Raw genomic sequence first — 10755 nt, forward strand, 5'->3', positions numbered from 1 at the left:
AACCTCTTCTTCTGGTCGCATATTCTTGTTCATCGAAAGCATAGCGACCCTGTGCGAAGAACATACTAGCCGTCTCACTCAGCGACACCCGGGACCACGCTCAGCAGCAGCTATAGTTGTCTCTCTCTCTCTTAGTGACAATACCTCACTTGATTGGCACTACAATACTAAGTCAATCGATTAACACGAATTGCCAGCATAATTTCACACTCATACGACATTTATATAATTATATTACCCTGCTCTCAGATGCTATATTATATGTATAGATAGCTACCCATAAAAAATCAAGCGTAATATTAATCTGAACCAGTTAATTGTTTGTCTTTATTGTTATTCAATCATTATTGTTATTCAAAGTTAACATTTCTTGTGTGTGTTTTTGTATTTTTCATTTTATGTTCCTTGTCATTTTCTGATATAGATTCCAACGATCACGTTTTCTAGCGTCGGCACCATGGCACATTTTCATTAATATTATTATTGCCTTCAATCATATTTGTAGTACTCTCGTCAAAATTGTTGCCGAAATTGTCAATCTATCGTAAGTACATATATATTATAATATTATATAGATAGATATACATTTATATTATGTTAATATATAGGAATAACTGAGTCATACTGAAACTAGAGTTATCTATAAATCACTTTAAATACCTGATTAAGTCCAGCTTCTCCGATATCACTATTATTTGGTGTATCTATTCGATATGAACTTCGATATTAGATAAAGTATGCGATAAATATATTCGATTAAAACCGTTTACCTCCAAACACCACAAACGGTGTGCTTTCCATTCCCATGTCTCTGTTAGCATAGTCACAGCCACCAATAAAGCCCTTCGGCTGATCGGGTCTATAAACGGGCCTCTCCTGCAGACATCTCAGCGGGGCCCGCTGACGCAACTGGAAGCTCTGACGGCGCTCCTCCTCGAACATTTCCTTCTCCATCAATTGCTTCTGACGCATTTCCCACTCCATTTTCAAGCGTTCCTTGTCAGCTTCACGTTTCTCAAGCTCTGCAAATGATTCGCAATACGCATTGTTAAAAATTGATTATGTGATATTTATGTGTTTTGATGCCAACCTCGACGCAAGAGCTCAGTCTCGGTCTCATAGCGAATTAGCTCAATTTGTTCCTCTAGCTTTTCCTCCTCCAGCTTCATTTCGCGCTTAAGAGCTGCGCTCTTCAGTTTGTACATTTGGTGCAGCTGCTTCCATCGTGAGCCGTATTCATGATCGAATGAGTTTGGATCAGCGAAACGTGGGCCGAAGCCGCGCTCCTTGTTAAACTGGCTAGTCTTGCTCATGTGCTTCTCGGGAAATCCATCCTTCTCATCAACGATCTCCATGGGCTCTACGATGCACGGACGCAGTGCAGCAGTCAGGAAGAAGCACTTCTCCTGGCACATGCGCATGCAGACGCTCGCCGATGACTTCTTGACAAACTCCACAATGCCCTCGCCCATATGATTGCCGCGATCATCGACCGTAATGGTTGCCCGCTCCACTGGCCCAAACACCTCGAATGCCTTGTAGAGCAGCTCATTGGAGACGAAGGGAGTCAGATTGCTGACACGCAGCGCAGTATTACTGGCGGCGAAGCGGACACGCAGCACTCGACCCGCAACCGTGGAGCCATCCAAGGCACGCTTAGCCTTCTCGGCGTTGGCATGATAGTCGACCTTGACGAAGGCATACTTCTTTTGGGGAACAAAGTAGATATCGCCCAGTTTGCCGTAGGGCTCGAACAAGTCACGCAAGCCCTTCTCGCTATGCAATTCTCCACCCAAATTGCCAACATATAGACGATTGCGACCCGAGAACTTAATCTCCTCGCCATCATCGACTGGAGCCAGATCCAAGGTTGGGCCACTCAAGTTGCGCAGACGCTGCGCTATCAAAAACTCATCAGAACGCTGCTGAGAATTCTTGTGGTTGTTGGATCCGCCTGAATAATAACCACCACAACCACCGCCTCCATAAGGATAATGAGCACCGACACCGCCACCACCATCGCCTCCATATGAATAACGACCGCCGTCAGCATCAGCGCCGTAGCCTCCGCCAGCACCGCCATAGCCACCTCCACAACGCGACTCACGACGCGATACAATGCGCGATCCAAGGCACTGACCGCCAGCTTGAGCGCCAACATTGCCAGCAACACGAGCACGAAACATCTTAGATTGATTCTCATGCTCAGCCACCTGCTGACCATGGTCAGGAAGATCGTCAACAATCACTATGGGCTCCTTTGAATTCTGCAGTTCAGAATATATAAATGTATATAAATTATAAGAAATATGCATTAAATGGAATGTAGAAAATCAATCTTGCATTTATATTATATAGAAGAGGCAGACTTAATATTATTATTGAATTTATAGACTTAATATATTTTTAAATATATATACATACATAATAATACTAAATATTATTGTCGCGCTGGCTTAACAATAATTGTTACTTGAAATTAATTCTTGCTAACAATAAAAAAATAAATAAATAATAATAATATTGTACTAAACACTCGGTATGCGAGTAAATTGTTGCAAACGAAATGTCAGACTCACCTCCTTATCTTCCCAGCGCTGAGAATTTCCCTCACGATTGCGAACTCTTGGCTTCTTTGGGGCAGAATCCCGGTTGTCGACTTCAACGTGATGGTCCTCTGCGTTGCGCTTGCCATTGGCATTAGCCAATGGATCTGGCACCACATTATCCGAAACTACGGTATTTTCCATTTTCAGAATAAAAACACAGAAAATTAAATTAATTTGCACAAACTCGACCGATGAAAGAGCTCGACTGACGATTTCAGATGTCAATTACTTTTCGCCTGCATTCGCATCGCCTACTGCTCGAAATGTATTTATGAAGCCAAATTTCATTGTCGTAATCTGTGCACAGAATTTCGATAAGATTTAGCAGTACTCGTTATCGATTATTTTTTGCTAAGCTTACTCATCAGGACTATCCAACTGGCTGTATGTTCAGGGTTACCAGGTTCAAGTTTTTTAAGCAATTGTCTTTTAGTGAAATTCGCGTTTCTGTCACAAAATCGGACGTCACAAATTAAAGATTTGTTTTGGATAAGTGGGATTTTTATAAGATTCCAAGATTTCCAAGACCTTTGAACACTGAAAATAAATATATTACCCAGGAGTTAACATTAATATAAGCAATATATATGTATACTAAATTTTAAATAAAATTAAAAAATAAAATAAACATAATAATAATGGCCAATGATCTCTTTACATATGTAAGAAAACACACATGCAAATAAGAATGGGGACTACAAACTAAGCCAAATACTCGATATTTGAAGGGATTGTTCGACATTTATTCATTCTTTGTGATATTGGATTGGAGCAAACAAGTAAACAAAGTTAACAAATAGTCTAAAGTCAAAGTTGTAGAGAGTCGAACGGAATATTAAATGCACATAGATTTGGAATTGTTGTTAGTGGCAGTCAACTAGAGAATTGAAAATTGTATTTGAACGAATAACGATTCGTTGTTTAAAGAATTTATAGTTTTGGCAAGCATGTCTTGGAAATATCCTTATAAACAAGTGCTAAATTTGGTTTGTAAAATGTCACCGAATGGGCGAACTTGTGAGAATTATTTAAGAAAGGAACATCCGGAGTGTTTTCCGGCGCCGTCTATATTCCATGTAATACGGGACCTACCGCTAAAGGCAATGAAGTTTTTGTTTTCTAACCATCAGCTACACTGTGAGCAGCAATCAAGCGCATGTCCCTATAAGCGAGGTCAATCCCAATCGCCACAGCAGTCGGGCAGCTGCTCGTTAAATTTGCACGATCAAGATTACGCCCTATTGAGTAGCTTCTTTAAGAGTCTTATCATACTAGCTATCAGCATTGGTATTTTATATGCTATATTCAAGGCTGTTGCCCAAAGGCGCGGTCCGACTCAGTAAACAGAGACAACGGAGCTCAGTTTATGACCAACAAAATATCTAGTGGGAGAGGGCAGACAATAGAACAAGATGGCAAACACATATACAGGACATTCGACACATACTTGCAAGTTAACAGTTAGTATACCTCACTAACGATATACAAATACATATATATCGCTAATCAATTAGATATAACTCAATACAGGTACAGCAATAACACTTCGGACATCAAATTAAACGGTGGGAAAAATAATGCTAATGCGCGACACAATGGCAACTATTTCGGATCTTGGCTGTGGATACTGTAATATCATATCTAAGACAAATGGATGTCTATGCGCTAATGGGCAAAGTCTCTAGTTTAATTTGGAAAATTCATCCGGTCAAATTGTTAAAAGGATCAAACTATTCAACTATTAATTACTTTTACTGTAAGTTGTTTTCAAATTTCGGAAAAAATAATAATAAATATTAAATAAATAAATGATTTATAATGGTATAATAGAAATTGAAATAGATAGATAATAGAAATAAATAAGTTAAAGTTCTTTAATTAACTTATAATAAAGTTAAATTATATATTAATAAATAGAATACAAAATATAAAATATTTCTCTTTATCTCTTTAAATAAACACATACTTACATATATAAAAAGAGCCAAAGTTATAATTCTTAAAAATCAAATAATATAATAATAAAAAACCAACTAAATAAAACTTTCTTAAAAAACTAAGTGAGTATATTGGAATATTTAATATTGGAAGTATACAAACAAACCAAGTTATTCTTCAACAAACTAATAATAAAATAATAAGAGATACATATATAAAAAAAAATCATAAGTTAACATTTTTAAGTAAATTAAGAATAACAGAATATAAATATTAAATATAACATAAAATTAATTAAAATAATATTTTCATCGTACATATACCTCTTGCTAGCGCAACTACCTTGCGCACAGCATGCAGTCTAGGGTATACAGAGTCTTAGTTACATTTGCCTCATTATGTTGCATATAGGCCAGGCCGACAATATTTTAATTTGGCCAAAGCTCGGCGCAGCCAGCGGCCATTCAGCTACTGCAACGTCTGCTGCTGCTGTTGTTGTTATTGTTGTTGTTGCTGTTCCTGTTAGTGCTATGTGTCCTGCTCTGTCTGTTGTCTGTTAACCGCAATAATTTATGCCTTTGAGCCGTGTTTGAGTCAAAGCCATAGTGTGTGTGTGCTTGTGTGTGTGTGTGCTTGTGTATGTGAGCATGAACATAATTTTGCCTATTAAAGCAAAACACTAACAACGCTTATCATTACAAGCATCGCCATGGCAAGCAAGCGGGGCAGGCCACAACAACAATCAGCAGCGCTGCGCTGCGATGCGCATCCTTTCGTCGACGCCATTTTGTTTAGTTAATGCTGTGTGTGCGTGTGCTTGTGTGTCTTCGCCTCACACTTCCTTCCTAATGCAAAAATGCGACTTTTCAGCACAAAATTTTTAGCAAAATTAAAATATTTATGTTGCCGACGTGCTTAATGCCTCGCGCTGCTGCTGCTGCTGCTGCCGCTGCGCTGTCGACGCTCCGGATACTCCGGCAACTACACCCACGGATGTTACTGTTAAATGTGTGTGTGTGTCTGGGCTGTTATGCGTACATATATGCACATATATATGATTATATGCAGCGATATCTGTATGAGCCATAGCATACTCTTCTTTGACTAAGAGTTATGCATGAATTTCCTGTTGATATGCTTGAATAATCTTATAAAATTAACTTAATATGCAATTTAAAGAATTTTAAAATATTTGATAATTTTCATTCCATTAAGTCCCTGCTGATTATCAATCACTTCCATAAAAATTCCAGAGTTTACCTGCATTTTCGCATTTAAATATTTCCCTATAGAGAGAGAGAGTATCGACGATTCGTTGTCAAGGCAGCTTGCTGCTTGTTTATTTTAATGCAGGCGTTAAACAAAAGGCAATGTTTTTGCTGAGAGTCCGCAGCTTTGCCGTGCTCCCGCACCTCCCCCTCCCCCTCCCACACTACCCCCTCGTCGTCCCCAAAGGCAACATCATGGGATGCTGCCACTTACCATTTGCACTTTAGCAACATCATTTTGCTGCATATACTAAATGTGGTACGTGGATGGGGCAGCTATGCAGCCGGAGGCCAAGCCAAACTGCAACTTCTCCATGTAGATGAAAAACAATATATTTAAGCATCAATTGTGGCATGCGCATGCCTTGTGGGCATACTTCAGGCAAGCGAATTACCCTAGCCGAACGCAAATTAAATGTTTGGCTATTTTTTTTTTACAAATTAATTATATTAAGCTTCAGCTAATGCATATTTTTATTATACAAATAAATGAAAATTTTTTTTAAAGTGTCATTAGGCCCGCAGCAGGAAGCCACAAAAACGAACAGAAATGGGGGCAAAAATGGAAAAAGGAAGCAAGGATCCTGCGAAAGGGAAGCAAAAGTAAATTAAGCACAATTCCTCGGGCATAACTTGGTCGCAAGTTCTGTGTGGCATTTTTTGCTTTCTCTCCCTCTCCCTATCCCTCTCTCCCTCTTTCACTTTCTCTCTTTCTCTTTCTTAGTCTCTGTCTCTGTTTCACTTATTCTTATACACTCTCTTCTTTTGTGCAATTTTTTCCTTGGTATTGCGTTTCAACGTCTGTTTTTTAACGCTTAAATTTATGGCTATTTTGGGACCCACCGCAGCCTCCGGGCCAAGATTTGAGCTCTTCTTTGGGACTAGCCGCTCGGCTGTGCGCTACGAACTCTGCCCTGGGGCTTAAAGTTTAAATGAATGTTTTTAATTTTTATTTGACTCATTGAGAATTTAAAAACATATAAAACTCAGTGAGAGCTTGAGCTACTGAGCAATACTCTGTTACAATTTTAATTATTTTTTTAGTTATTGAAAATTTTAAAATATTTAATTCATTTATTTGGCTTAGTTAGACTACTTGCTATATATATTTGCCACTCAAGTTGAACAGTTTACAGCCTGTTCTTCAGTTTATAGGAATGCATATAAATGTATATCCATATATTTATAATATATATATTTCTATAACAAATTTATGTACCCATTAAAAGTGACTCCAACGCCTAATGATCTCTTGAATATTGTCGATGGAAGACATTGGCTGTATAACGTATGAGTGCCTCCAATCAAGCACGTTTTATTGATGCTAGTTTACAACGGCGTCGAAACGAAGTCAAATTGATAAATAAATTTGATGCTTTGCTCATATTTCAGCATTGGCCAGCGCTTGCCCCAGTTGCTTATCAGTATCGTTTAGTAACTCCTTTATGGCTCTTGGCAATTTCACACTCGGTTGCATTTAATTTCATTTTTTTATTTTTCTTCCTTCTCGTATCTATGACAGACGGCAAATAAGTTGCGCATACGTCATGTATACTACTGTTGCCCGTCAGAAGTGGAAAAGAAAACTGAGAACAGACAAGTAAAATTCAATTCGATGACAAATGAACTGTAAAGCAGATGTCCAGTTGGCTGTCCATATGTGATACACTCCGAATCTCAAAACGAAGAAAAAAATGTATATAGGAAAAATATGGAAAAAAACAACCAAGGAAAACGGAAATTAAGCAAAAAGCCAATAGATGACTTCTACCAGGCGGAAATAGTTGAAATATTCAGTAGGAAATTTGCCAAATTCGAAAAGAAAAACAAGTGAAAACATTACAGCCGGGCATTATTAACTGCAGAATGCTCATTCGCGGCCCACTTGATGCAAGATCCATTTACCGATTAGCCACGCCTCCATATGTGCGATTATGTGTGTCAAATTTCAAATCTCTATGATTAGGTGAACAGACGGACATGGCACAGAACCCATACGCTCGTTTCACTTTCATGAATGAGCATAGAAAGAGCAATGGCAAAGTGTTCGCTGAGCGATTTGATATATACGCTTTTGTTTTATTTGTATGGACCACACGATGCAACTCAAATTTAAACAACTAAAAGCAGACAGATGTACAATGCAAGTGCTGCAAAAATGTCCAAAACTAAACCATTGCGAGCGCACCAACAAAATCCAAAAGAAAAAGAGAAGAATCGAAGCCCCATTCGCTATGCCAAGAATGATGGAGAGTGTTTCGTGTCGGTGTGGCTGCAACCGCATTTCGCACAAATATTGACACATGTGTGGACACGTGGTGGGTGTTGGCTGTTGACTGCTGCTTGGTGGGGGAGGGGGGCTCAGTTGGCAACCAAAACCAAAACCAAACCAAACGCTGCGGCCATTAGATGATTTATAGGTCAGCTCGCGGCTCCAGTCGCTGTCACGATTCCGCCTCATAAACAAAACAAAAGCGAAATTGAAAACGAAATCGAACAACAGCTCCATCGATTGACAGACGTGCAGCTAATCCCCGCATACTCCGCCTCCCGCCACCGCCCACAGCGTGACCAATCCATAGTAACCGAAACGTAGGCGGCTGGGTATTTTGTACTGTTTGGCAATCGAAACCAACAATTCTACATCGCATTCTTAAATGGACACGAATTGCACTAATTAAAAAATACTGCAGAGTTGTGCATTGCATGGCGCAGTGTAAACTCGCTATGAAGGACTATTGGGTCTTGAAGGGTAGACATGTGAGTATAGATAGGTATACATATGTGTGTGTGTATGTATATAAGCGATTGTGTTGCAGAAGACAGTTTAACATAGAATTATATTAAAAACCCACTTTAATAATTATAAAAATATGTAATAATAGAAATTATAAATAAATGTAAGAACTATTTTCTACAAATTATTTTATATTATTAACATTTTTGAGCTGAGCTTTATTTCGTCTTTTTATTTGCAGAAATGTTATGCTAACCGAATGCAAACAAGACATCGAAATATTTAGTTGTCCGCTTATGCAGGTCTGTAAATGTACAGACAAATTACAGAGCTGTAAATGCTAAAGCGACTGCACTCTCTCAATGTTAATTAAATACTAACGTGCTCAAGGCACGATCGCGATTAAGCCGATGCACAGAGCGAACGAACGAGGGAGAGAGAGAGAGAGTGAAATGACTCAAAGCAACGGGATCTCTACCAATACATATAAATCTTTCAAGCTGATTGCTGCTCAAAAAGTGAGCTTTCTGCGACTGTGCTCGAGCTGCAATTTGTGTTAGAGAAACGAAGAGCAACTAATAAGATAGCAAATGTATAAAAGAATATAAGATGAAAGGCAGAATTAAAAAAGCAACGGCCTTATTAGGCGGCCGCTCCTAGAGCAAGCTTTCACGCCATATTTTTCTTAAGTTTGAATCGCATAAAAGCGGATGAAACTTCTTGTTAGCATAACATATTTATGTAAGCTGAATTTATCTAAGCAAACCTAAATACATACATATGTATGTAAGTATGTATGTATGTGAACTTAAATCATACAATTCTTTAATTTTCATTTTAATTGTTTAGATTCAGCTTGTAAATTACAATGTAAAGTAAGAACTAGAACTGATTTTCTGTTTTTTCTTTTTAATAAGATTGCAATAAATTGTATTTATAATTATTTCATAGTATACTTAATATACTTCAATTATAATAATATGCAGCTCGACGTCGAAACACACAAAACCAATTTTCCCTGAGCGCACACAACTAACTAACCCAATTCGATCGAACAAACCTGTTGGCTGGGAATATAAATTCTAATTTATAGAAAACTCGCAAAATGCGAATAATGAAAAAAAGGAAACACAATTGAAATTAGAAATGTGTGTTTATCGAGGAAATTTTGTGACATTTGCTGTGCAAAGCAACGAACCACCGAACCACCCATTCACCCACCAGCGCACCACTCGTTCTCTGCCGCTGCCTCTGCTGCTGCCCCAATGAGCTGGCCTTAGCTGGTTGCACATGTATATTGTGTAACTGAATGTCCTGTATGTCCTTGTGTATCGCACATAAGCTAAGCTCCCCTTACTCATTGCTGGGTACGGGCGTGTATGAATATTCGTGTTTCACCTGCTCGTTTATTTGCTTGCATTACAATTACCAAAGGAGCAAAGGACCCGAGCGCCACATACACGTACGCAATTTGTTTGAACAGCATCTGGCCAAGAACACGCCGAGTGTTGAAGTGGGCGGGGCGAGTGGTATGGAGTGGGGGTGAGCGTGGGTGGGTGGGCCAGGTGCGAAGGGTTGGACATCAACTCGGTAGTTGTTAGTTTGTCCTGTTACACAAACAAATTAATTTCGGACCAGACACTCCAAATGTTTGGCAAAATTTTGCCAAATGCTCTTAATTGAAATTTGTGTGCAGGTGTTACGAGTGCGAGAGGGACGCACTGGGGCACAGGGGCCGAGGGGCACGAACTGGTAGCTGTTGTTAAATCATTAAACATTAGCACGAGTAGGTCAAATTATGCAAATAATAATTATAGCATTGATGCATTGTAACAAAACACCCTGATGTTTACGAATAATTATGCAAATAACAGTGAAACAGTTTAGCGAAGAATACAAATAATTGAAGCATGAAATTTACAACTGATTGAAGGGAATTATTATAAAATATGAGTGACAGTATACAAATTTATGTATTTAAATTATTAAAATTATTTGAAATATATTCGAGAGCATAAAACTTATTGAAGACCATTTGTGGACTAAACTAAATTAAGTTGGAGTGAGAGTGTGCCATATTATTTATTCACATTGATTTTTAATTCAAAATGAAACTATTAAAATGGATATGAAATGAATTTTTATTTGTGCAGATTGAATAAATAGCTCTTTAAAGTTGTTTAATGCAAGAGGTCAAATGTTA

General features: G+C 38.4%; 1 protein-coding gene and 1 long non-coding RNA gene across 2 annotated transcripts; one reads left to right on the forward strand and one right to left on the reverse strand.

Annotated features, from left to right (window-relative positions):
- Positions 1 to 318: 318 nt before the first annotated feature.
- Positions 319 to 2868, reverse strand: LOC115562404 (protein no-on-transient A). The gene is made up of 5 exons (XM_089258140.1): positions 2580 to 2868; positions 1091 to 2267; positions 771 to 1022; positions 661 to 704; positions 319 to 539 (listed from the first exon to the last, which is right to left on the reverse strand). Exons 1-5 carry the CDS (start codon positions 2748 to 2750, stop codon positions 444 to 446), a joined length of 1740 nt encoding a protein of 579 aa, XP_089114266.1. The 5' UTR covers positions 2751 to 2868; the 3' UTR covers positions 319 to 443.
- A 491-nt stretch (positions 2869 to 3359) lies between these two features.
- LOC149091640 (uncharacterized) lies at positions 3360 to 4198 on the forward strand. The gene is made up of 2 exons (XR_016196552.1): positions 3360 to 4069; positions 4140 to 4198. It is a non-coding gene; the product is annotated as an uncharacterized LOC149091640 (long non-coding RNA).
- The last annotated feature ends 6557 nt before the right edge of the window (positions 4199 to 10755 follow it).

This window comes from Drosophila navojoa, chromosome 3, assembly GCF_054131105.1.
Source record: "Drosophila navojoa isolate 15081-1374.11 chromosome 3, UAZ_NAV_1.0, whole genome shotgun sequence".
NCBI lineage: Eukaryota > Metazoa > Arthropoda > Insecta > Diptera > Drosophilidae > Drosophila > Drosophila navojoa.

What these genes read in the sequence shown, in the direction of transcription:
- LOC115562404 (XM_089258140.1), bottom strand. Translation starts at nt 2,750, where the DNA reads ATGGAAAATACCGTAGTTTCGGATAATGTGGTGCCAGATCCATTGGCT. An exon ending in GACTGAGCTCTTGCGTCGAG is followed by an intron (nt 1,023 to 1,090) that starts GTTGGCATCAAA and finishes AATCATTTGCAG; the next exon opens with AGCTTGAGAAACGTGAAGCT. An exon ending in GAGAAGCTGGACTTAATCAG is followed by an intron (nt 540 to 660) that starts GTATTTAAAGTG and finishes TACTTACGATAG; the next exon opens with ATTGACAATTTCGGCAACAA.